This window comes from Melospiza georgiana, chromosome 11, assembly GCF_028018845.1.
Source record: "Melospiza georgiana isolate bMelGeo1 chromosome 11, bMelGeo1.pri, whole genome shotgun sequence".
NCBI lineage: Eukaryota > Metazoa > Chordata > Aves > Passeriformes > Passerellidae > Melospiza > Melospiza georgiana.
This window is the reverse complement of record NC_080440.1, coordinates 3,216,463-3,240,354: the sequence shown is the minus strand read 5'-3', so window position 1 is coordinate 3,240,354 and position 23,892 is coordinate 3,216,463. Positions and strand designations below refer to the sequence as shown.

At 44.7% G+C, this 23,892-nt stretch overlaps 1 protein-coding gene across 1 annotated transcript in view; it reads right to left on the bottom strand.

Annotated features, from left to right (window-relative positions):
* PDZRN3 (PDZ domain containing ring finger 3) overlaps positions 1 to 22,491 on the bottom strand; it is a 130,845-nt gene extending 108,354 nt beyond the window's left edge. The window contains exons 1-3 of the mRNA XM_058031884.1: positions 21,618 to 22,491; positions 16,186 to 16,272; positions 14,964 to 15,071 (exon numbers count right to left, since the gene is read on the bottom strand). Coding sequence (XP_057887867.1) covers positions 14,964 to 15,071; positions 16,186 to 16,272; positions 21,618 to 22,334 — 912 coding nt within the window. The 5' untranslated portion in view covers positions 22,335 to 22,491. The remainder of the gene's footprint in view (positions 1 to 14,963; positions 15,072 to 16,185; positions 16,273 to 21,617) is intronic.
* Between the last annotated feature and the right edge of the window lie 1,401 nt (positions 22,492 to 23,892).

The window sequence follows — 23,892 nt, the reverse complement described above, 5'->3', positions numbered from 1 at the left end:
CCACCTGGGAAGGAAAGTGAGCGAGAGCCTCCACAGCAGCTGCTCCTGGAGAATTCTTCCTCTCCTGACAGGGCAGAAATGGCCTTTTTTGATTTATAACTGAAATCTTACCTTGGTTTAAGTGGGTGAAGTGAGAAATTCACCCTGCTGCCTCTTAAAATGGATTGCACATCATTTTGCTTCATTGAACCTATTGGCTTTTACAGGCTGATAACTGATTCTATCAGTACACAACAGCCACTGCAGGAACATCTGTTTAACCAGAAAACCTTCAGCTCCATCTTGGAGAAAAATCAACTTTTCCTTCCTCCCTGGTGTCCCCTGCAGCTGCTCTCCCATGGAACAATGGATGGATTCAGGCTCACCCCAAAAGAGGAGATCACAACCCAAATTTCCTCCCCTCAGGGTTCCCAAGGCAAGAACTCTCTCAGTTCTTGCTGGCTGTAGCACAGGAGCACAGCCTGTTCCAGCAGCCAGGATGTGTCCACTTGTGCTCTTGGATTCCCCAGGGACTGGGATGGAGACAAATGTGTTTGGGAATAAAAGCTTTTATTCCCCTCTAAATTCCTCCCCAGTGTTCTCATGGAAGCTCAGCAGCCAGACAAACAGCAGAGAGGTGTAGCTGTTGTCTCTGGAAAATATTCTCAGTGAACTTCCACTGACAGCTTTTTTAATTTCTGTGTTATTTCTGTTTTTTATTTCTGTGTTATTTCTATTTTTTATTTCTGTGTTATTTAAAGTTTTTCATGCACTCAACTGAATGCCCTAAACTGATTGTGGTAATGCTCTGCCTCGAGTTCAGTGCTCCACACCGGTCTGTGGTTTTGCAGTCAGATTCTCCTATTTTGGGAAAAATCTATGATTTGTAGGTGGGCAGGATCCCCAGGGACAGAGCTGCCCCTGAATCAGATGTGTGTAGAATGCACTGCAAACACTGCCTCAAAGCAAACCAGATTATTTAAGGGTGAATGTGAATAAACTTAGGTAAATATTGCATCCAGAAGTGAATTTTAAGTTAAGATACATCTATTTGTCACCAACTGAGACTTTATAAAAATAGTTTATAAATAGTTTCTAGATAAATTGCTTGTTGAGGTCCCAAAAGAATTTAAAACATCTTGCCCTGTGCTTTCTTTCCTAAAAAAGCCTCCTTTGGAGAGATTCCTGCTTTGTTTTCTTTCCCTTCCTTATCTATTTGCTTATTTTCCCTTCTTTTAACTGTAAAGTCAAGGAATTATGTAAGGCAACATCTGAATATATACACAGATTTTATAACAAGTTGAGTGTATAAAATTATATTAGGTCTGTCTAGAAAGTCTCTAAATGTCTGTCTAATGGCTTTCCCTTAAGTGGCTCCTTTTGCTTTTCATTTTCTCCCACGTAAAGCTATTCCAAGCACCAAAGTGTTACCAAAATGGAATCATATTTTATTGTTCCACTAATTTTCCACTAAGCTTTCCCTTATTTGTTTGTTGCTGGGCTATGGCTTTTTTCCTCCCTCAGCATTTCAATACTCCCCTCTCAGGGTAGGTGGTCTGTAACACTAAACCATCAGGCAATCACTTTTATGCTTTCCTTTCCAGCCCCAGCTTTCTTTCCCCAAACAACGGTAGGAAATCCTCTGTCTGACACAGCACAGCACAAAGCAAAACAAAAATCAGCCCCGTTTGTGATTCAGAGATATGCTCAGTGCTCTTAATGCCTAAAATGCCCTGTTGTTTTGATACAACAAAATACTTTAATCCAAAGGCAATTTAAATGATGGACAAAGTAATGGTTGGGAGAGAACAACCAAAATAAACTGGAGCTTTAGAACTGACCTTGATCTAGAATTTGTTGAATTTGTACATCCAAGCAAAAGAAAACTTTTAACTGTGGGGCTGAACTATAAACTTGAATAGAATAAATCTAGTTAGATCATGACATGCACAAAAAATTTACATTCAGAGAAAAGTAATTTTAAATAACTTGGATGCCTGACAATAACACAAGTCTGATGTGTCTCTAAATCACTAAGAGTGGTAGAAGTCAGTGTGTTTCTAAGTCATTACTCCAGGCTCCACGCCTGTATCTACTCTGCAGTTAAAGACAGAAATCAAAATTTAAAATCAGAAATGACTGCTTTGTAACAAAATAACAGGAATATTCTGAAAAGGAAAAAAAAACAAAACAAACCCAAAAACCCAGTGTTTTTCATTTTCAGACATTAAGATAATGCTGCATTTCATTTGCTTAAAAAGGAAATATGTAATACTTAGGCAGCAACATAATACATTTTGGTTCACTTTCTCCTGTCAAAAATCTGGTTTATTGGGAGGATAAAAGCAGTTGCAAATGTGGATGTTAGGAACTGAAGGAAGCAGAAATGGAGCTGTTTACAACAACTGTGTTGTTACAAAGTGGGAGACTGAACTGAGAATCTGACATTGTTTTCCATAAAATTCTTCTCAAGTGTGAAATACCACAATTCGGATTCTCCAAAGATGAGTTAATGTTTTCAGTATTCAAAATAGATGGAAAATACATTTGTGCCTGTTATATATCAGGGAATTTGTCACTTCTACATTATTTTCCCATGTTTATGGACTCTGACACTGCGCAGTGCCTAAGACCCCAGTTGTTGTTTATCTAGTGCATATCCTTTAATTTAGGCAAAGAAGTAGCAACTTTGGCTGTAGTAAAACAAATCCCCCCCCTCAACCTGAACATTTAAAACATGCTTCAGTTTCTCCACTGTGATAGAGAATTTATGGGGCAGCTTTATCCAGGGGTGTCTGCTCACCTACACATCCCATAGGCTTGCACAGAACCTCCAGTAACAGTTCCAATAAATAGTTGTAAATTTATTTTTTATCCCTAGACTTTATGAATGTGGCCATCAGTTCCCAAAAACTCCCTTATTGAAATCTTCACTGCTGACTTCAGACAGACAGATAGCAAATTAATCCCACATTGTGCTCCTTACTTCAGGGCAGCATTTGCCTTTCAGTTTTTAGCAACTTTTAAATACCATCCTACCATCCCTGGCCACCCAGCTCAATTTCCGCGGAGAAAGGCCTTGCCTGGCTTGCAATGCTGTGGTTTGCAGTTAACAAGTGATTAACACGTGAAGGGTTGATACAAACAAAAGCATTTATTCTTCCAGCATGTTTCACTGGCACACTCAACCTCCCAGTCCCTTTTGCCCCTGCAGAGGATGATGTTCATCACCTGATTGCCTCAGAACATGAATGACTGGGGGTGATTACGAGCCTGGTGGCAAAAAGCAGGCAGGACCTTTCCCAAGACCTCCCTTTATAGCCTTAATCTGCATTTTCCTACAAGGAAAAGCAAATTCTACCATGGTTTATCGCTTCAGTGACAACTCCCTTCAAGCAGCCATGATAATTGCATTTTTTTTCCCCCTGAAACACTTCCTAAACAGCTAAAAGCTTTTGGGCTTAGTTTTTCTCCAAAGGTTTTCTAAAGGAGGGGAATTCAGTCCTTGCAATCAGACACAAACAGGAGCTGAGCACCAGCCTCTGCATCTTGTTCAAACTGAGGAGCACCTCAGGCAAGGGGATAAACAAAAGGAAAACAAGTTATTTTGAGTTATTTGGGACAAAAGGGACAGAGGCAGTGACAGGTGTATCATCTTAGTTCTGGTTCCTTTGTTCTGTGAGTCTGTTCGACTTGTAACACAGCATTCAAAGCAAGCAGGAAGTTTAAATGACTGAGTGTCATCCCAGGCTGGAGGGCTTTTCTCTTAGATTATGCATAAAAATTAATTTCATCCCAAAAGAAACTTCACAGCAGCTTCTCAGCCTCCCAGCTCCTATTTCTGAGATACTGAAGTCACCAAAAAAGCCACTGAGATACTGAGTCACCAAAGTGTTTCTCATTAATCCAATGGGTTTGGGTGCCTAACAAAGAACCACAGGAAGGTTTGGGGAGGGCAGGCTGGGAAAAGGAGCTGGACTGAAGTGACAGAGCAGGGAAAGTGCCTTCGGTGGGCTGCAAAGCCTGGAGATGTGCTAGAGCTGAAATATCCTGTGCTGTTCCCTCTGCCACCCTTGGTTTGTAACTCACTTTAACATCAGCTGCTCAGCAAGGCTGCAAATGCCAAAAACAGGGCAAAAAACTTGCTTTTTTTACCTTTTGTCAACTTAGAAGCAGAGAAAGACAGAGAGCATTTTAACTAGCAGCAGGACATAAAACTGGGTAAAAGTGAAGGAGGAGGTTCTCATTGCTGGAGAAAGGTTTGTAAGAGAAACGTGAATGATTCCCCTGCTGCAGAGGGAACTTTGCCTACAAAGGTTCTAAGGGGAAAGAAGGAGGCCAAAATGAAGGGAAAACAATGAAAAGCTGGATTAAAAAGAAGTGGCTCAGTGTGCACTGGCTCCTTCAAACCTGGGAAGGAATCACAGGGCTGGCTGTGTGAAATTAAAGCAAGAGCTGCTGCAGGACAGCTCTGGGCTGTGAGTGCAGCTAGCACAGCCCAGCGCCTCTGCTCATCCCCAGCTCCCAAGGGGCCAGGCCTGCACTCCAAAACGAGAGTCAGGGCTCTTGACAAGCTAGCAGAGAGAATCCAAAAGTGAGAATTACATAAATTCACATTTTATTGCTGCTTTATTGTGCTTAAAAGAACTGGCTCAGCTCAGTTACAGGAACATTACGGGGTGCAAGGCAGCGAGAAGCTCCAGGAGGTGCAGCTCCCAGAGCTCCCCTGGGTGCCAGCAGCCTTGCTTTTTCAGCAACATCTCATATTCCATGATATTATCATCACCAGGCTTTGTTTGTTTGGATTTAGGATGAAGCAAGCTCTAGAGAGTCTGGCACACATGGGGATTTTCATTCAAGCCTTCCTTGTAACTATAGACAGGAGATTTCTTTAAGACTTACAAAATAGGAATGAATTCTGAATGAGCTACAAGGGAGAGATAAATAAATATGCACTCAGTGGAGTACCCTGACAAAACAAGTTTTTTTTTCTTTGCAAGGAAGTTGCTTGGAAAAAAAGTGCTGTACAGAAAAGGGGTTATTTGTTCTTCGGTTTTGATGAAAATTATCAACTTGGGGGTCATTTTTGCTAAAGGGAAACACAATTAGGCAGAAAGCAATTCCATCTCCATATGTCACACGTCTAGAAGAGGCTGACAATTTTTAATTTCCAATTTCCATCCCTTCTGTCAGCAGATCAGGTTGGGTACTTGGGGATTTCCAAACAGGACCTGGTCTGAGCCAAGACTGTGTCCAGTTTATATCCAGAGTGGCCCTGGAAGCCTTGTCCTTCCCACCATGGCCTTGGAAACCACAATGCTCCTCCATCCAAACCCATGCTCACAGAAATACAGGCCCTGAATCCCCATAAATAAGTATTTTTATTGTCCATGGCATGGCTTCTTACTTATGAACAGTAACAGAGCTTGAAGTAGCAAAAATACAAATAATCACCTTATTCACTTAACTGATGAAAGCTCTGCCCAGAGCCCCTCACCATTTGCTGTCAGATTTTGGGCTTGAGAAAAGAGGCTTGTTAAAAAAAAAGGAGAAAAAGATTTCTGTTTAGGAATCTAGAGAAAAACACTTTGGAGAAGGCTGCAAGGGTGGAGATCAGATGATCTTTGTGTGCTTCTTTAGGAGGAAAAAGAAGTTATGCAATTCCAAGCAGTCATGTGGTATGGCAGCTGCTAAAGTTACTGCTAATTTTTATTAGAGCTGGCCAGAGCCAGAAAAAAGGTCTGCTTTATAAGCAAGACCTTTTAAGAAGTAAACTAAATCTTCCTGAGCTGGGAGGCCTGCAGAACTGAGAGAAGGGAAAAAATAGCACTAAAAAGTTCTGGTTTTTTTTTTTTTCTTTTCCCCCCACCTTCAAATGGCTCAGGAAACATTTTCACTCTCCCTTCCTGTTGCTGGTTTCTTTCTCATATTCATCCAATCCATCAAGCAGATGTATAATATTTACCAGTTTTCAGCTCAAATTCCTGCTCAGCCCAAAGGACCGTTCAGGTGCAGGATGTGTGTGAGCCTTCATTCCCCCCAGGCAGGCTCGTGGCTGACCCTGCTGGAGCAAGGGCTGGGTCAGCTGCTCCCCAAAGCTCCTCTCCAACCCCAGCCATGCCATGAGCCTTGGAAACACCCAGTGATTTTACTCTGCTTGATAAAATTGGAGATGGAATGTGACGGTGTTCACAGGGGTCTTATGTCGAGGGAGGAGATAGAGATCTGATTCCATGTTTCAGAAGGCTTGATTTATTATTTAATTATATATATCACATTAAAACTATACTAAAAGAATAGAAGGCTGGCTAAGAATAGAAAGGAATGAATAACAAAGGCTTGTGGCTTGGACAGAGAGCCTGAGCCAGCTGGGCAGTGATTGACCATTAATTATAAACATCCAACATGAGACCAATCCCAGATGCACCTGTTGCATTCCACAGCAGCAGATAATCAATGTTTACATTTTGTTCTTGAGGCCTCTCAGCTTCTCAGGAGGAAAAATCCTAAGGAAAGGATTTTTTATAAAAGTTGTCTGCAACAATGGAATTCCTCCCAACAGCCTTGTGGTATTTTCCAGGACTGAGCACCTGTGGCTCCTGTCTTTGAAATTCTGTGCAGGAATTAAACTGAGCCAAGCTCCATCCCCACACCTGCTCCTTGCTCTCAGCTTTGCACTCTTGTGCCCTTCAAAGTCATGTGGATGATGGCAAAAAATAATAAAGATTAAATGCAAACACTGTGAGATAAAATTCACCACACTGGAGAGAGCAGGCACAGCTCTTTACATAGCATCTAATCTCTGTCCAAACAGGATTAATTTTGTACTGCTGTTAAATGGAGCATATAATTAATGTGGATACTCCTCTGGGGCTGTGGATGATAGCTGTGCCAGTGGGAAAGGGAATGCTTTTCCTGAGAGCCACAGGTCCAGATCCTAATAAGGGATCTAGAAATTAGTGGCTTTTTTTTTTTTTTTTTTGAGTATTTTAATACCAGGCTCAATTAGGCTATAGAAAAAGGGCTTGCACTAACAAAATATACTGTTTTCCATACTCTGCCTCTTTTTCCACCTGCTTCCCACATTTAATGCACATTTAATGCATAATTTAAGCTGGAGATAACGGAGATAAGACACTTGCACCGTTTGCACTCTTTGGAACTAGGAATGCCCTGGTGCCTCACCAAAGGGATGTCCCTTGTCATGCACACAGGGATGGGATGTGTCTCCCCCATTCACTGCTCACACCCACGTCACCCTCCTGGACCTCTCCTCCTTCACCCCAAAGGCTCAAATTTCCTTTCTGGATGGAATATTCCCCCACACAGCCTTTAAAACCCAAATTCCCCTTCCAGAGGTAAATTCCCTTTAGAGATATAAGACTTTACAGACAGAAGCTTCTTGAAAGATGGCACTCCTTTATATGAAAGCTAACACAACACAAATTTACTTTGGATACTAAAAATGTACAATAAAAGTCTTAAAAGGAAAATACTGTTTTTAAAAGCTTCAGTGGTGAAGCAAAATTTTTCAACTGCTATTATTGTCAGCCCAGACCCATTTGTATTTATGAGAGCCTAAAAACTTTACAAGTCCTGTAGTTGTACTTTGTTGTGGAATATAAAGTAGTCAGGTTACATTGTTCTGAAATTGATCAAAACATGCAGCAAGTAAAGCAGCAGTCAGCAATGCTGGAACTAAATACCCAACGTTGATAAGCTGTCACCTCTCAGTGTTTCAAGCCCAGAACTGCAGGTAATTGTGGATAATTTTTCATAGTGTAAAGAATTAATTAATTAAGAAAATGAAAAAGCTTTATGTATGAAGGAGAGCATGAATCTAAAGCTATAATTGCCATACAATTTGCTAGAGTACGTTTGATAAACTTCTACTGAGCACTCTCCTTTTCCAGGTCTCCTGGCTGCAGCGTTTCTTGTCCTACCAACCCCGAAATTTGGCAATTTTGATAAACAAAAAAAACCCCACATCCAGTACTGGAATCGATTCTGTTTGTTTTTAAACACCTTATTTCATTAAAACTACACAGACCACTGGGCAGGAGAGACTTTGTGCTTCTCACCAGCACAGCACCACGCTCTTGTTCTGAAGAAAACTCCCTCCACCCAAATTACCCAGGGCTGAGCTGCAGGACCAGGATTTGGGGTCCCCAGGCAGATTGGGTCGTTCTCCCACACTTGGCATTTTTCACGTTTGCTGAACAAATTCCGTTTTTCATTCAAAACGAAGAATTATGCAAATGGAACTCAAGTGCCTTTTGATGGAGCTGGTCTGAGCTTGCTCCTTTTGTCAGTTAATTTGCACTTACTTCATGCATGTCTTTAACCCAACTGGCATGGTAATGTGCCACATATGTACTAAATTAAGGATGATTGTGCCTGATTGCCCAATTATGATACCAAATGTGTGAAAATAGTTGATAGGACATTCTGTGTGTTTTCTCTAAAAAGACTCTGTGCGTTAAAAAATCCAAAAATAAAACCTAACAGTTAATCATAATGGTTTGGCTTGAAATGTGGAAAACTGATGAGAGGATTCAAAATGCAAGGAATTGCACCACAAATGAAAAGATTAAATTGTCCCATTGTTATATGCTCTATGAGCATCCTTTAAAATGCCCCAACATTTGCTGGAGTCTGACACGTTTCTGTGCTGAGCTACAGAGGATGAACCAGCTATTTTTCATTTATTTGACAGAGTAATAATGCCTAACCCCAAATTCTAGATTGATAGGTGGTTCGTATAATCTCTGACTTTCACTGTGTTTTAAAGCACTGTATCAGTAGGACTTTTCTCCCAATTTTTCCAATTTTTCCATTACCTTACAGTAATGCAAAGTTTGAGGCAAGAGGATCCAACCTGGAAAGCAAATTCCTCATAATTGATTCTCCTTTTTCTCAAGAGCAATTTCCTGTTTAACTGCAATTCCAACACAAACATGAGCAACATTATTTAACTTCTCTGCAAGGACTGTGGATGCTTCATCCCAAGAAAAAACTTGGCATTCCTCCCAATTCCAGCAGTGGCAATTATTTTCCTGATTTGTGCACAGTTGTCATGGTCCCCATCTCGAGAGCACTGATGGTTTTATGGCAGAGATTTCATGCTGGCTAAAGACTGAAATGATTGTTTTCAAGACTGTGTGAGCAAGAAAAGCTAAAGTGGAGGAAAGTGCAGAGGAGAAAGGACTCCAAACCATAATCCCATTAATTTAAGATGTGTTATGCATAAGGGATCTATTCCTGAGTTTAAGAGAGCTTTTTTTGATAACTTAATTACCTCTTATTCATTCAACACGCCCTTGAGACCAATATTCTAAGCTTCCACAGATTCAAAATGCCCACATTACGCTTAGGGTCAGCATGATGTGGACTTGTATGAAGAAGAAGAAGGAATGAGATGGTGTGGAAATTAGAGGGGAACCCACACAGGACCTTTTCAAAAGTTGAAGCATGAAATGTGCTTACAACCTGAGCTCTGCAGCCTGCAGGTCAGAGAGTGTTGGTCCATAACATTTGAAACAACATTGCTTTTTTTATTTGCAACACTTGTATTTTCATTCCATGCAATTTTTTTTTAATGGTTTTGTTTGTGGGAAGAACAGTATTACAGTTATTTAGTGTAGAAATCCTGTTGCACCTCTTTGGTTGGTTCTCTGTCTCATCCCCCTGCTTTCCCCACCTCCCTGCCACAGCTCAGCCTGCAGTGCTGGTATGAAATCAGGGAAATAAATTTATGAGAGGAAAAAAATGCAGCGATAACCAAGGCCTCCTGTTTTCATTTACATTTTCCTCTCCGGGCTGTTATTATCCCTCCCTTTCTCCCGAGCTCTGGGATCTGTGTTTCAGCACAGGCACGATGCTGCTTTGTGAGATACCATTAGCAGATATGGACAAAGGCCTTGGGAAGTTTTCTTTCTTTTTTCTTTTTGGAAAACTCCAAAAAGAGCTGAGTGTGCTGGAGCTGCAGTGGCTCCCCACAAACGCTCTCATGTGCTTGCGTGTCCTGGCAGGAACTGCAGCAGCCAATTTTAAGTCACTGTCTGAAAATGTTTTCTCCTAGAAAATTAATTCCTGAGTGTACGGAGCTGCACAGCAAATCTTGTTGGCAGGGCTGAGTTTTCCATTCAGGACAATTCTGTTTAATCCATATCCTTGTCAGGGTTCAGCTGGCACCCAGCTTGAGGATTATCCTGCTAAAGCTGGCATTGTTTTAAAAAGTGCTCAGCAGCAAATCAGGGATGGAAGGTGGTGTTCAGGCAGTGATTTTAGTGAGTGATCAGGCAGTAATTTTAGTGAGTGATTATCTGTGGAAGCTGCCTGTGAGTGGTGATAGGTGAGCAGGGCAGCAGCAGCGTGCAGCGACAGCGCAGCCAGACCAGCAGCACACTGAGCCCTTTCAGCCACAGGCTCAGTCTGCTGGAAAAACGAGACCATCACGCACCACCAGACCACAAGGAATGCTTCTTCCTTTATTCATTCACTCAGTTTTACAGCCATCCTCGCTCCACTTTGTGTCCCTGGCAGGGAAAGGTTCACCCTGCTCCTGCCAGAGCGTCCTTTCTTGCCATTCCTCTGTGGCTGATGGATTCCTCAGCGCTGATGTGGCTTCTCAGAGGCTGTGCTGTGAACACAGCTACCAAGTTAATCTCCCTGAAATCCACCTAACCCCCTTCTGTGAGCAGAAAGTGGCTCTGCCAAAACGCCACACTTACAGCGGGGCGGACGGGCAGCGAACGGCAAATTCTGTTTGTACATCCACGAGATTCGCTAAAAAGTTTCATTGTCCTCGTGTGTAATCTGTGAAGAAACGCACGCCCTGGAAAAGCAGCCTGTAATTTGTAGCACATGAGTGTGCTTTGGGGAAAATCAATCAAATGAACTAAGACGTGTTCTCAACTCCTAAACTAATGATCCTTCCTGTGAGCAGCATGAAACACCGGGCGAGTCCCAGATGGAATAAATCCTCCAGGTTTCAGCAAGGCTGTGACAGCTTGGACTACCTCAACAGTGCCCTAATTGTGCTGCAAACTTCTTAAGGTGGCCAGCAGTCAGCCTTTTCAAAAGCCTCCTTCTTCCCCAGCACTCCCAGGGCTAAACAAACAAGTTTACCAGTTAGCCAGAAGAGAATGCCAGATTTAATTTATACTCTTTCAGGGCTGATGTGCTTAAAAATAATAACTCTGAAAATCTGATTTTTGTCTTAAGAAATGCCAAGCAGCTGCGTAGAGGCATTCAGGGCTGGGACCTGAACCAACTTCTGTTGAGAGAGGAAATTAGGACCATTTTGTTACCCTGACAAAAATGAAATCTATGAGAACAGTAATTCCTTTGCAGAAAAAATCAATAGTTTCAGCATGTTTTTAACGTGGCAATTTGCTATGGAACATCTTAACAATACCTCAGTAAATCACCAGTAGAAATCAGCTGCTGGCTTTGAGTGCACAAGTACAGAACTGCATGAAAAATGTGTAGTGAAAGCAGAGGAAATCTCGCAGAATTGTGACTTCCTCACTCCTAAACTCATTGTGAAAAATCTGAGAACAGATACAGGTAAGAAGAAGCCTTGATTTGCATAGAGAAGTTACAAAACCACCAAAATCCAAATCTGTAACCCTAATCTGGCAAGAAAAACTAGAATTTCTTTCCCTCTGTGCCTCAGATCACCCATTTACAGAGTAAGGGTATTATTAAATAGTGAGGGGAAATTACTGAGCAGTTAATAGCCACAGCATGATCTTCATAGTCATATGTAAGCACTAAATATCATTATCCAAGAGATTCTGTAAAAGAAAATACAAGAAAAAGGCTATTTCTCTGTATTTGCCACATGCTGCTCTGATGACTTGAGTAGTACAGACCATGCAATATTTATCTTGGTTTTTGTCATTTAGTAGTAGCAACATAGACCTCACAGCGCCATTACTTATTTCAATGAGATGAAATGGACCCAAAAATCGCTTTCAAAGAAAATTCAAGTCAATTCTTAAGCCTGATTAACTTTGCATTCAGCCTTCTGAAAAATGCAGAACAGGAAATCCAAATTACACAAGGCAAATATGTTTAAAAATTATCTCTGACATAATTCCAAGGTTATCTCTGGATCAAATTGTCAGGGGATAGAATTTGCAAGCAAGCAGCAATAAAAAAATGCTTCTGCTATCAGCCCTGAACAGTTCCCTGATGTGTCTGCATTTCACTCTCCCTCATCCCTGCTCAGTAATTAGAAATGTTGTGGCAGCTCTGAAAATGAGAAGTGACGCTCTTATTTCATATCTGCTCCAAAACACATCCACCAGAAGATCTGCAGCAAAGAAACATTTTCCAAAAGGAAATCCAATGATTTGTGTTTTACTTCATTGTAAATTCTCTGTGATGGATGCTGGAATTAATTAGGGAGATGTTGTGCTCAGCATCTTATACTGGAATAAGAATTCTTTGTGGAAGAATCATGCTGATGATCCATAAAACCTTATTATTGAATGGACAAGTTAAAGGAGCTCTAGATAGCTGAAGTCAGTTCTAGGGAAGTGAGTTGCCATCTTTCCTCACCATTTTTTATGCCTTTGAAAGCAAATGTGACCTGCTAGGATGCTCTGCTCTGTGCCAAGTTCTCCAGCTGTGTCCTCCCAGTTACAGCTACATCTGTAAATAATTTTTGAGTCAAACTCCCAAATCAAAACTTTGACAGTGTGAAGGTTATTGAAAAAATTTGCCTCTAGAAGGACGCCACCACTGGCCATTACTAACTCTCACCTAGGTTGTTTACAGGTATTTCAATTATCTAAGATAATTAGACACCAGGATGATAAAGCTCACTTAGATGCCTTGATGCAGGAGGGACCCCCTTTTTCCTTACCCAGAACAAGGTTAGATAAAATGTGCTAAATATAAACTGCAGGGAACACAGGATGAAACAGCTGCTCTCTGGGGCTGGTGTGCACAGTATCTGTGTTTTAAAGGGCTCACTTTTAGAGCACTCCAGTCTAGTGCTGTGAACTGGATGCCTGGAGTGGCTGGGCTGCAGGAAACAAATGAATTTATCTAGAAAAGCATTCCATTAGCACTCCTGGAGACTGCCCCACCATGGGAATCAAACCACATTATCTGGGCACCACTCAGGACACTCCTGATCCAGAGTGATGCTGCTCTGGAGGCACCCAAAGCCAACCCCTGGGAAACAATGTGCTCCATTTCCATCAGCATTTTGTGTATATTTAGAGGTGAGAAGAGTGAACATGACAATGAGTTTGTGGCCAGCACAACAAGAGCTGTCAACACACGTCACCCCATGTCAACACATGGGTTCCTGCTACCCTTGGCGTGTTATTAATCCAACAAATCCCTCTGATGTCTTTGTTCTGGGCTCTTCTCTCGTCTGAAAATGCAGCTTGAGCTGTGCAGAGGCTCTGCACAAGCACTGCTGGCACAGGCACGGCTGTGCTGAGGGAGGGGACGGGCAGGAACGCTCACCCAGCCTGTCCCCTCGTGTCCCTCAGCTCCTCTGGGCACAGAGTGGGACTCCTGCCTCAGCCTGCACCAGCACCGAGCTTGGGGAGCAGCGAGGAAGGAGCAAAAGCTAAAATCAGGAGGAGGGAGGTCCCTTGGAAGGCAGCAGATGGTGTAGAGCCCATGGAGGCTGGCTGTCCCTGTCCCCCCTGAGCCAGGGTCACCTCCACAGCTCACAGAGCCTGAACCAGGACCAGGACATTTCCCAACCCAGGGGCGTTTGATCTCCCAGAGTTTTGGTTTTCATACCGTTGTTTGGTTTATGTGACTGTGCACTACTTCAGAAACGGATGTCAGCTTTCCAAGGAGGCTGTGGGGAAATTCAGGCTTATGGGAAACCTTCAGCTCAAACTAAATCAGAGTTCTCACAAAACTGTCCAGACCTTTTCGCAATTATCTTACATCACACACAGGGTTTGAGCAACTCTGGATCATTTCACAGCTCAGCTTCTTATCTTTTTATAGTTCTGCTACTGTGGCTCCATTCTTTCCCATATGAAGAAACTTAATTAATATTTTATACCCTTACTAGATTGTGAATACAATTTGCCATAAGAGTACAGAAAAAGCAAATACACTTTGTCCCCTGCCAACAGAAAATCCTTAACAGCTGTTTATTGCTCATTTGCAAAACATAAGAGCAATGGAATTCCATTACTTAGAGAAACTGGCTGTTCCATGATATCCTTGGCAACAAACACCACACTTATCTTTTTGAACAATAGACTCTCAAAGTTTCTGCAGCCTACAAAAATAAGACAGTGAGGAAGACTTTTTCTTTAGCTGCAAAATGCCAAACAATGGGAACTGACTCACCGTCAGCTGCATTGCTTCATGAAAATGAAGCTCTTTCTTGCTCTCTCTCCCCCTCCCCAAAAAAGAAATTTGTTCGCTGCAAATTTAGAGAAAAGTTTCATGCAACCATCTCCTTCACAGGAAGAGCTTTTTATTGAGGTCAAGACTTTGGCAAAATGAGGAGAAATTCAGACTGCAATCTGAGTAATGTAAGAACTCACAAACAACATTAAAGGAGTTACTTGGGTTTATGATAAACCATAGAGAAATCACAGAGCGGAATTTTCCCTGACTGCTCAAAACTTAAATACCAAGAAAAATAACATCATGCTTTACACCACAGATACTTCACATATGGTTTTAACTAAATAACTTCCAAGTTTCCAACAGCTTAAAAAAGAACTATCTATGGCATACCAGAGAGATGCGAGCTCCTCAGAAAGTCAGGACATGCACATACCATCCATAATCTACTTTCTATATTTAGGGAAGGACTATACCTAAAGCCCTGGAGGTCAGCACTGAATCAAGCCCAGCATATTTTCACAGACAGATGTTCTAGACAGTGTTTACCACAGTCCACTCTCCCAAACCCACAGCAAATGTGCCATGTGAGGAGCTGAGCTGCAGCCTGCACTATTAAAAGGAGTGTATTCTCTTACCTCAATAATCCTGTCGTGGATTTGCAGCCCTCCTTCCTTAGCAGCAGGCCCACTGTCAACTATTTTGGAAACAAAAATTCCTTCGCTGGATGAGCCATCCTGATTGTCCTTCAGGGATGAAAAGGAGAGCACATTATTGTCCCGCTCATCTGCCCTCAGCTGAAGCTTGTCCATGCCACAACAGTGCAAGTAAATTGAGAGAAAAATTGTTCCTGATGTCTTAATATGGAATTACTTTGTGCTAACGAGAACACCTGATACTCTGATTTTGGAAGATTAAGCAACCAGGGATGGGCTTCCATTAGGTAAATTAGTCGCTTGATAATCATTTTCCTCTGACTTAGGCCAGCTCAGGAGTAATTGTCATTACAATTATTCTCACAGCAAAATCCAGTGAGACACAGCCTGCTTGCACATCAAACATAAGACAACAGTGCAATTTTCATTTTTAGTTGCACAGCTTTTGCTCTGGAGACTTGAAAATAAACCCATAAAAACACCTTACACCTAACAAGGTATTTTCATATTTCTGTGTATTGTGCTTCTAGCAGTGCAGAACAATGTCTCAGAAATTTGAAAGACTCCAAAGAAAGAATAACTTTCAAGTGAATTCACTAGGAATAGATTGTGATTAATGTCAGATTTCTGAGCAGCCAAGAAGTAGTTCTGAATACTTTCTAAATTACTAGGACAAGGTATAATCCACTCCTTCATGTAATTAAAGTCATATGCAGCAGCTCCAGCCAACAAGCATCCCAAAAAAAATCCATTAGTGAGTGTGCGGTGCAGGAAACATCTGCTGAAATCACAGAACTCAAAACCAAGCTGTTTAAGTTCCATCCCTTCACCTGCGCACAGAGAGCTGCTGGATCTCTGCTGGAAAGGAGAGTAAATATTTTAATTTTTTTTAATGAAAGGGGCTAAAGTTGTGGCTCTCAACCCATGAAGTTCACAGCAGTAGGGTCTGAAAAAGAGACACTGTGGGTTTTATCATGTTGGGAGTGCACTGCACTGGGATTAGTGGTGATGAGATGCAGGAACAAACAGGCAGCGAGAGAAAAGGCAGCGTGGTTAATGGACATCCACACAGCCCCAATGGAAGAACTGCTCTGAAAGAATCCCAAGGGGACCAAATGCTTGTCAGCAACATTTCTCCTCCAAGTGTTGACCTACATGCTTTTCCCAACTGGAAAGGGCAAACATATTTTAACAATTAACATACCATGCACGGCCGGCCACCAATAATGTTAAATCCAAGAGATCCAGAGTCCCGATGGAGGACCAGAGTCAGTGCTTTAGTTTCTTCACCCTGCAAAGAACAGACAAAAACACTCAAAACGTGGTGTCTGGGGGGTAAAACAGCACAGGTAACACTTCTACCCAGGTTTGTTGTTGGGTTGGTTTCTCATTTTTGTTAAATCCCCTTGTAGTTTAGAGACAAATGTTTGGAGTAACCATGCAGCTCCCAGTGGCTGCTCCAGCCACCCCACTGAGCTCCAGCAGCAGAACTTCCCCTAAGATTTATGTGTCTGTTTTATTGAGATCTACACTGAGACACTTAACAGCAGCAGAAGGGGTTTATATGCAATGCTGGTTCCTGCAACTACTTGACCCAGTCATATGTGATGTGTTATGTAAAATATTCCACGTTTCCAGTAGTCAAACTCTGATTTTCCCAGTGCTTGGGGGTGACTGAACCTCAGGACTGGAGCCTTGCATTGCCTCTCTCTCCTGCTGACTACGTGACATTGTTTTAAGTGATGTTGTTTAAAACAGTATCAAACACAAAATTCTCTGCAGACTTTTAGAAACAGCATTAAACAAAACTGTGACAAATTTTGCCACAGGCCCAGAATGGCAATTGCTATTCACAGCACCTGCTGTGCATGATTTTTTTTCTCTGGCATTTTAAGACCAGCAAAACAGAAACCTCCCATCACTGAAAATCATTATGTTAATCCCCTAAAATATGAAATTCTGCAGTGAATAGTTTTCTGGACAAACAGCAACAACAAAGATGTAATATCTGGGGGGCTGTGTGAACAGATTTTGTTATTTTTGTTATCCTGGTCTCTCATCCCCGCTTGTTCCTAACTACAAACTCTGACAAAATGTCCTTTATGACCCAGGGATGCTACTTAGGCCTATTAATTTTTATGAAGACAAAACTAAGTGCATGACAACTAAATGTTCACAATGTTCTCCCTTCAGTCTCAATATAGTGTTGTTATTTACAGCAGAGCACTACAAAAAGCCCTCTGAATAACAACATTTAGAGATCAGAATAGGATCAGATAGAGATACAGATGAAATTTTCTACCTCCAAAACCATTTTCTTTGTTTTATCCAAGAGGTGAAAAAGTTATGAACACAAAAAAAGTTTGAGGAAGTCCTCCTAAAAGTCTGGTTTTCATAACCAATTAATGACAAAAATTGCAACAAGTTACATTGTAATTCAAGGCAGATGGTTTTGGTTCATGCATTTTCCTTCTAACATGTCAATTTCAAGTTGTCAATCAAATATTAACGTCTATTAAAGTCATGAAAAATGTCAGGGTAATCCTGGATTACTGAGCTGCTGGCAGAGATTGGGGATGATAAGGAAGCCCAGTTCCCTGGCAGGGTGAGCTGGCAGAGCTCCACTGCCCAGAGCACACTCTGAGCTCCAGCAGCCCCGCCTGAAATGTGCTCTGCAACCTCCACGTCACTTTCTGATCGCTATCTCCCCTAATGATCCACTCACAAATAGACTTGGACCTGGTGCAGAGGAACGTGAACAAACTCTGGCTGATCTCATTGGAGTCTGCCTCCACTTGGCAGCAGTGAGAGCCAGGTACCCAGAAGAGAAGTGAAAAATGAAGTAAAATCTGTTTCCCTGCAAGGCTACAGACCCAGACCTCAGACAGGATTTCAAGGAACAAATTTCCAGTCCCGTGGGACCACTTTCAAGGACTGATGATTCTGGATGTGAAAGACAAGCACATGCTAGCATGACTGTTTCCTTCCATTATCCCTATTTAAGAGGGCAAATCAATTACAACAATCAAAAAACAATTACAACATCGCTCTCAAGACACTTTCAGTAATTAGAGTTGCCTGTTTTCATTAAAGCCTCCTTATGAGGCTTTGATTTGACACTTTTACACCTGGCTGAACAAGTATTAAAGCAGGTGGGATTGAACCAGTAGTGTTGTGAGCGAACAGAAACAACTAACGCAGCTTTCTGTAGGTACTTCTGAAAAAGTACTTCTGTCTCCAGGGGTTTTTAAGACATTTCCAGGTTTTCCTGGTGGCTTTGTGCAGTGTCTCCATGCTCCCCATGGCAGCAGTCACGTTGCAGCCCCACTGTGGGTGCAGAAGTGCCCAGCCCTGGGACAGAGCAGCACCTTGCTCTGACACTGGATCACTTCTGCACACTCACATCTCATCTCCTAACAACTCCTTCAACAACCTCCCCCGTCTCTTCACAAGGAAGCCACGATGCAAATGATTTTTCCAGGGCTCTCTGCCTTTCTCTCCCCCTCCAAGATGTGACATTCCAGCAGAGCAGTGATTAAGCAGTGAGGTAACTGTGGAAATGTGGTGGCCAGGGGCCAGCCCTGCCCCGGCAGCTGCTCCTGATGGTTCCTGGCATCTTGTATTCCCACAGCTGAACAGAACTCTTAAACATAATTCTTGAAATTACTGTACTTCCCAGCTGAGTAATGTGCAGCTAATAGACTGCCTTTCCCTTTAGACAGCAAAGAATAATTTCTCTGGTAGTGCTGTGGCTAAAAATCTTTGTCGTCACCAGAGGAGGCACCTCAGCCCCTTCTTCACAGGTGAAAGGGCTGCCAGGACCTGCCTGGCCCATCCTGCCTGAGAAAAACACATCATCTTGCTTTAAAGGACTTCATCTGGCTCTCACAGAATTCAAATCTTTGCCACCACCACCACAGAGGTCCTGAGTGTCAGATCATAACCGGTTCTTGCCTGGCTGATCCATTTAAAGTCAGCTCCTGTCTCTGGTTGCCAGGAGAGCAGAAGGGTTTCTACCCTGGGCTGTCAACTGCTTCCAATCCCCTCTCCCCTTGCCCCTTCCCAAAGGACTTTGCTGGCTGTGTAAACAAAGGATTGACCAGATCAGCTTATCAAGAGGTGTGCACAGGGCAGTGTTTCACCAAGGATTAAGCCTTGTTTGAATTGTACAAGTTTTTTTCTTGATTGTTTAGACTTTGATATTTCAGGATTGACATGTTTGATGGAAGGAAACACTGATTTTGAGGGAGACACTCCACCTTCCCTCCCACTCCATCCTCAATAAGCCTCTCCTCTTTCCACCCAGGAATAAACAGACATTCTCTGAATAAACCTTGGAACTGTACAGAGTAAAATTGAAGTTTTCCTTCAGTGATAACACACATGGGCAGCACAACTGGGTCACTTAAGGCACATCTACTGCTTAAGGGGGTTATAAAATTGTGAGAAGCTTACAGATGAGTGTGTGTATAAAAAATATATTTATTTATGTCTTCTCTCAGTATGGCTATGGGGGTGTTATAGAACTCACCTCAGAAATGGTTGATGAAAGCACAGCAAAGCTGTGATTCATCCAGCATCACAAACAAGGTCTCTGCTAAGGTGAATCCCCACCTGGGTCTCCAAAGCTGGGTCTTTAAAGAATGGGCTAATGTCACTCAATATGGTATTTCCTCTTTGACTAAGCATTTAAACACAACTGTACATGAGGATTTCTTCTGTTTGACTACAGATCTGATTTATTCTGGATTGGTTCTACATCTGCAGCAACAAGCAGCCATCAGGCAGGAAAGCCAGAAAAGCCCTTTTCTCCATGTACTGAGGAGCCAGAACATCCCACAGTAAGTTCTGCAACCACCACTTGTAAGCTATGGATTGTTGATGCTTAGCACAGACCAAGCTACTCCATCTGAGAATGTATGAAATATGAATAATGGTCATTATTTAAATAATAATGACAGCAAATTGGTTATTTCACACTACCATACCATTATTTAAATTGGCTATTTCACACTACTATTCCTCTAATCCCTGTGTTCAGGGACATAAACCTTAGGAAAATTTATACATCCTGCTGAGTGCTGACACTGAACAGAGCTAAAAGATGCAAGCCCAACATCATCAGCAGTAGCCATGAAAAAAGGGTGGTGTGAGAATAAAGGAGATCAAGGATGAGGAGGCAGGGACTGGGTGAGATGGTTTCTGACAGCAGGATGGTGTGCAGGGCTCTCCTGCCATCGGCAGTGGACATGGAGCTCTGTGCCAGGTTGGGGGAGCAGAAATCCTCCAGAATGCCATGGCAAAGAGCTGCAGGAAAAGGGGTGTCCTGAACCTTGATATGACTGTGAACCCCCCTTTTATTTTAATAGTATTACATAGATTTTGACCAGCCCACACCCAGTACTGCCTGAAGTAAGAACAGTTCATTTATATTGAAATATTTTCTGGTTTGAGTTAGGAAAAAAGGATGGGTTCTGTCCTGGATTCCTAAGAAGGTTAAAAAAAAGAGATCCTCTGACATGAAGTTTTATTTCCTTTACACAGCTTTTAGAGCCTCAACATTAGCAGAGGTGTGAATACAGATGTTTGACAGTTTTGAACAGTTTAATACTGCTGTGTCTGTGGTAGCACATTCCAGGTCACTGGGAGGACTCTGAATGTCTTCATTTAAAAGATAATTGGCTTCCAGGGCTTCCCTCGCTGGGGAGCCTCATTCCAATTAAAACTTGGGGATTGTTGCAGCTCTGGCTTTTGATTCTGGTCGTTTTATAAATGGTCTAATTTTGAGGGGTTGAAATCAAGTTAATTTTTCCCTTCCTAATTAAAGAACCCTGTGTGACACTGAGAAAAAAAAAATCACAAGTACACAGCAGATGTATTTGGATGTCACAGAGATGATGGCTGCAGATCCTGAAATAGCTGCTGAGGTGTACGTGTCACATCACAGTTAATCCCAAAGGCTGCATTTTGTAGGAAGCTCGGCTGTGGGATGCCAGGTGAGCTCAGGCTCTGGAAAGCATTGGGGTCACAGTGGCTTCTTCCAATGCATTCCACTTCGTGGGACTCCTGGGAGTCAATTTCTGCTGCTTTAATACCATTTCCAGCCCTGGAAATTCCACTTTCAGAGTTTTCTTCGGGGAAGACAACCAAGAGAAAACAGTAACACCGCGACCTTGTTACTTTCCTGTGCGAGTTACCTTACGGGGTCCAGCCTTAAAAACGTACCTACAGAAAGATGCGCCTATAGACGCTCCGCTTAAAGCTGTACGTATAGAAAGCGGCACCTTACAGACATTAAACCCCAAAGCTCAGCTATTTGAAAGGATTTGCGGCTGGGTGGGCTCTCCAGGAGAAACCCTGCATAGGGAACGCTCCGGGTACCTCGCACGGGACAAGGCACATCCCGAGGGACAGGGCGCATCCCCGGGGACAGGGCGAGTCCCGAGGGACAAGGAGCATCCCCGAGGGACAAGGAGCATCCCCAGGGACAGGGCGAGTCCCGAGGGACAAGGAGCATCCCCAGGGACAAGGAGCATCCCCAAGGGACAAGGAGCATCCCCAGGGACAGGGTGCAGCGCATCCCCAGGGTCAGGGCGCATCCCCAGGGACCCCGGGCAGCGCGGGACCCATCCTTACCTTGCCGGGGGATGCTGCGCGGGCGCGGGCCAGCGCGTCCAGGCGGGCGCTGTACTGCGTGAAGCGCTTCTGGTATCGCAGCGCCGTCACCTGCAGCTCCAGCTGCGCCGCCGCCAGCCGCGACAGCAGCGACTGCTCCCGCTTGCCGGCGCGCAGCGCCTCCTTCTTGAGCGCCTTCTCCAGCGCGGCCGCCCGCGCCTGCAGCGCGGCTCCGTGAGCGCGCAGGGCCCGCAGGCAGCCGTGGCCGCCGGCGCGGCGCTCGCCGTGGGTCAGCACCAGCCCGCAGCCCTGCTCGCAGAGCCCCGCGGGCCGCGCCTCGCAGCGCTCCCGCATGTGCGCCTCCACATCGCGCAGGTTGAGCACCTGGCGGCAGCCGCGGTTGCGGCACTTGGCCGGCGAGAAGTCGCAGGTCTCGGCGTGCTCGCCCAGGTGCTGCAGCGGCACCACGGCCTCGCAGCCCCGCGCGTGGTTGTCGCACTTGATGTCCAGCTTGAGGATGAGGCTCTTGAGGGGCAGGACGTGGTTGAGCTCCTTGGTGGAGATGCGCTGGCAGTTGACGGGGCAGCTGCCCTGCTGCACCACCCAGGGCAGCACGCAGCCCGCGCAGAAGACGTGTCCGCACGGGGTGGTCAGCGGGTCCTCCAGCACTTTGTTGCACAGGTTGCACTTGAAGTCGGGATCCACCTCCCCGCTGAAGCGATCCAGCTCGAACCCCATCCTCCTTCCGCTCCGCCGCCAACAACCGAAGGAAAAAAACCAAACAAAAAAGCCCAGAAAAAGTACCCGGAGTGCGCGGACGGGCCGGGGGGAGAGGCGGAGAACGGGAATAAATAAGAAGGAGCCGCTCCCGCCGCCGCCCCAGAGGCAGCCGAGCCCCCGGGCCGGCCCGCGGCCGTGCCCCGTCCCGCGGTCCCGGAGCGCCCCGGAGGAGCCGCGGCCGCGCCGCCGCCTGCGCGCAGCGCCCGCCCCGGGCCCGGCCACGCCCCGGCCCCGCCCCCAGAGCCGCCCCCAGCCCGGGGGTCCCGGCCGGACAAGGGGGCTTTGTGTGCGGAACCGGCGGGGCAGCGATCCGGCAGTGCTGCCCCTTCCCCCGAGGGGCAGGAACGGGGCCCGCGGGGCAGCGCCGCACACGGGAGGGGAAGCGGGAGGAGAGGAGGGGAATGGGGACAGGGAGGGATGGAGGGGAGCTGAGCGCAGGGAGGGTCGCGGTGGGTGTGACACGGTGAGACCGACCGGCCTCAGCCGCCGGCGCGATCGCTCGGAGCGGTGTGGGACACATCGGCACAGGGCAGAGGCGGCCAGGCTAGCCTGGAGGTACCTGGTGTATTGGAGGTGTCCCTGATTGTGGCAAAAGGTTCGGAAGCAGATGGTCTTTAAAGTTCCTTCCAACCCAAACCATCCAACAGCTCTGCGATGACTTTTGGAAAGGGCACTCATGGTGCTGCCCCTCGGGTCAGGTTCTGGACGAGCTGCTTAGAAATTGGGCTGACTGCTCAGCCCTCAGGTGGGAATTCTTTCATTACCGACGAGAAAAAGTGCAAACAGAACAATCTGCCGGTGTGTGAAGGACTGAAACACTAAGGGTTAATGATTTGCAGAAGCACCAGGGTGCTCTGCTGAGGCCAGGTTTGCACCGCGCAGCCGAAGGGGAGGTGAAGAGGTTTGGGGTGTGTGGTGGCAAAACCTCTGATCTGCTCAAAAACAGCCCAGATACAGGCGGGGTGGACACACACCGCCAGAGGATGGCCACAACAAATCAGCCTTTGTTTAGCAACAAACCAGGTTTGGGGCCGGTAAGAAACAGACGTGTGGAGGTGGAGTGTGGCTTTCTGTCATGCTCATGTCCTCGCTTACACACCTGGCTCAGGTATAGATGCCCTCCCGGGGGAGGTACCGGGACATTCACATGCAGACCTGAGCGTGTTCATCCCTTCTGAGAAGGCACAACAGGCTCAGCTATGCAGTCATGTCTGGCCATTACCACCAAAGATTCCCAAAGTGCCCCCAGACTCATGATCCACAGTATTGCAACAGAGAGTGGAAAATTCCCCCTCCTGGGGAAGCACTAGCACCTGAATCTGAGCGTGTGTTATCCCACTTAGCTTCATATTCCATGGATTTCCTCTAGCCCTGATGGCTGAAGGCTGAGCCCATCACTTTGACAAATGGGCATCAAAACTGCAGCAGTCAAACCTTGTTTCTGGATCCACGGGTGATCATATCTTTCCTCTCCACTGTCTGCTCTTATCCTTTCTTTCTCTTTCTCCCTAATTAT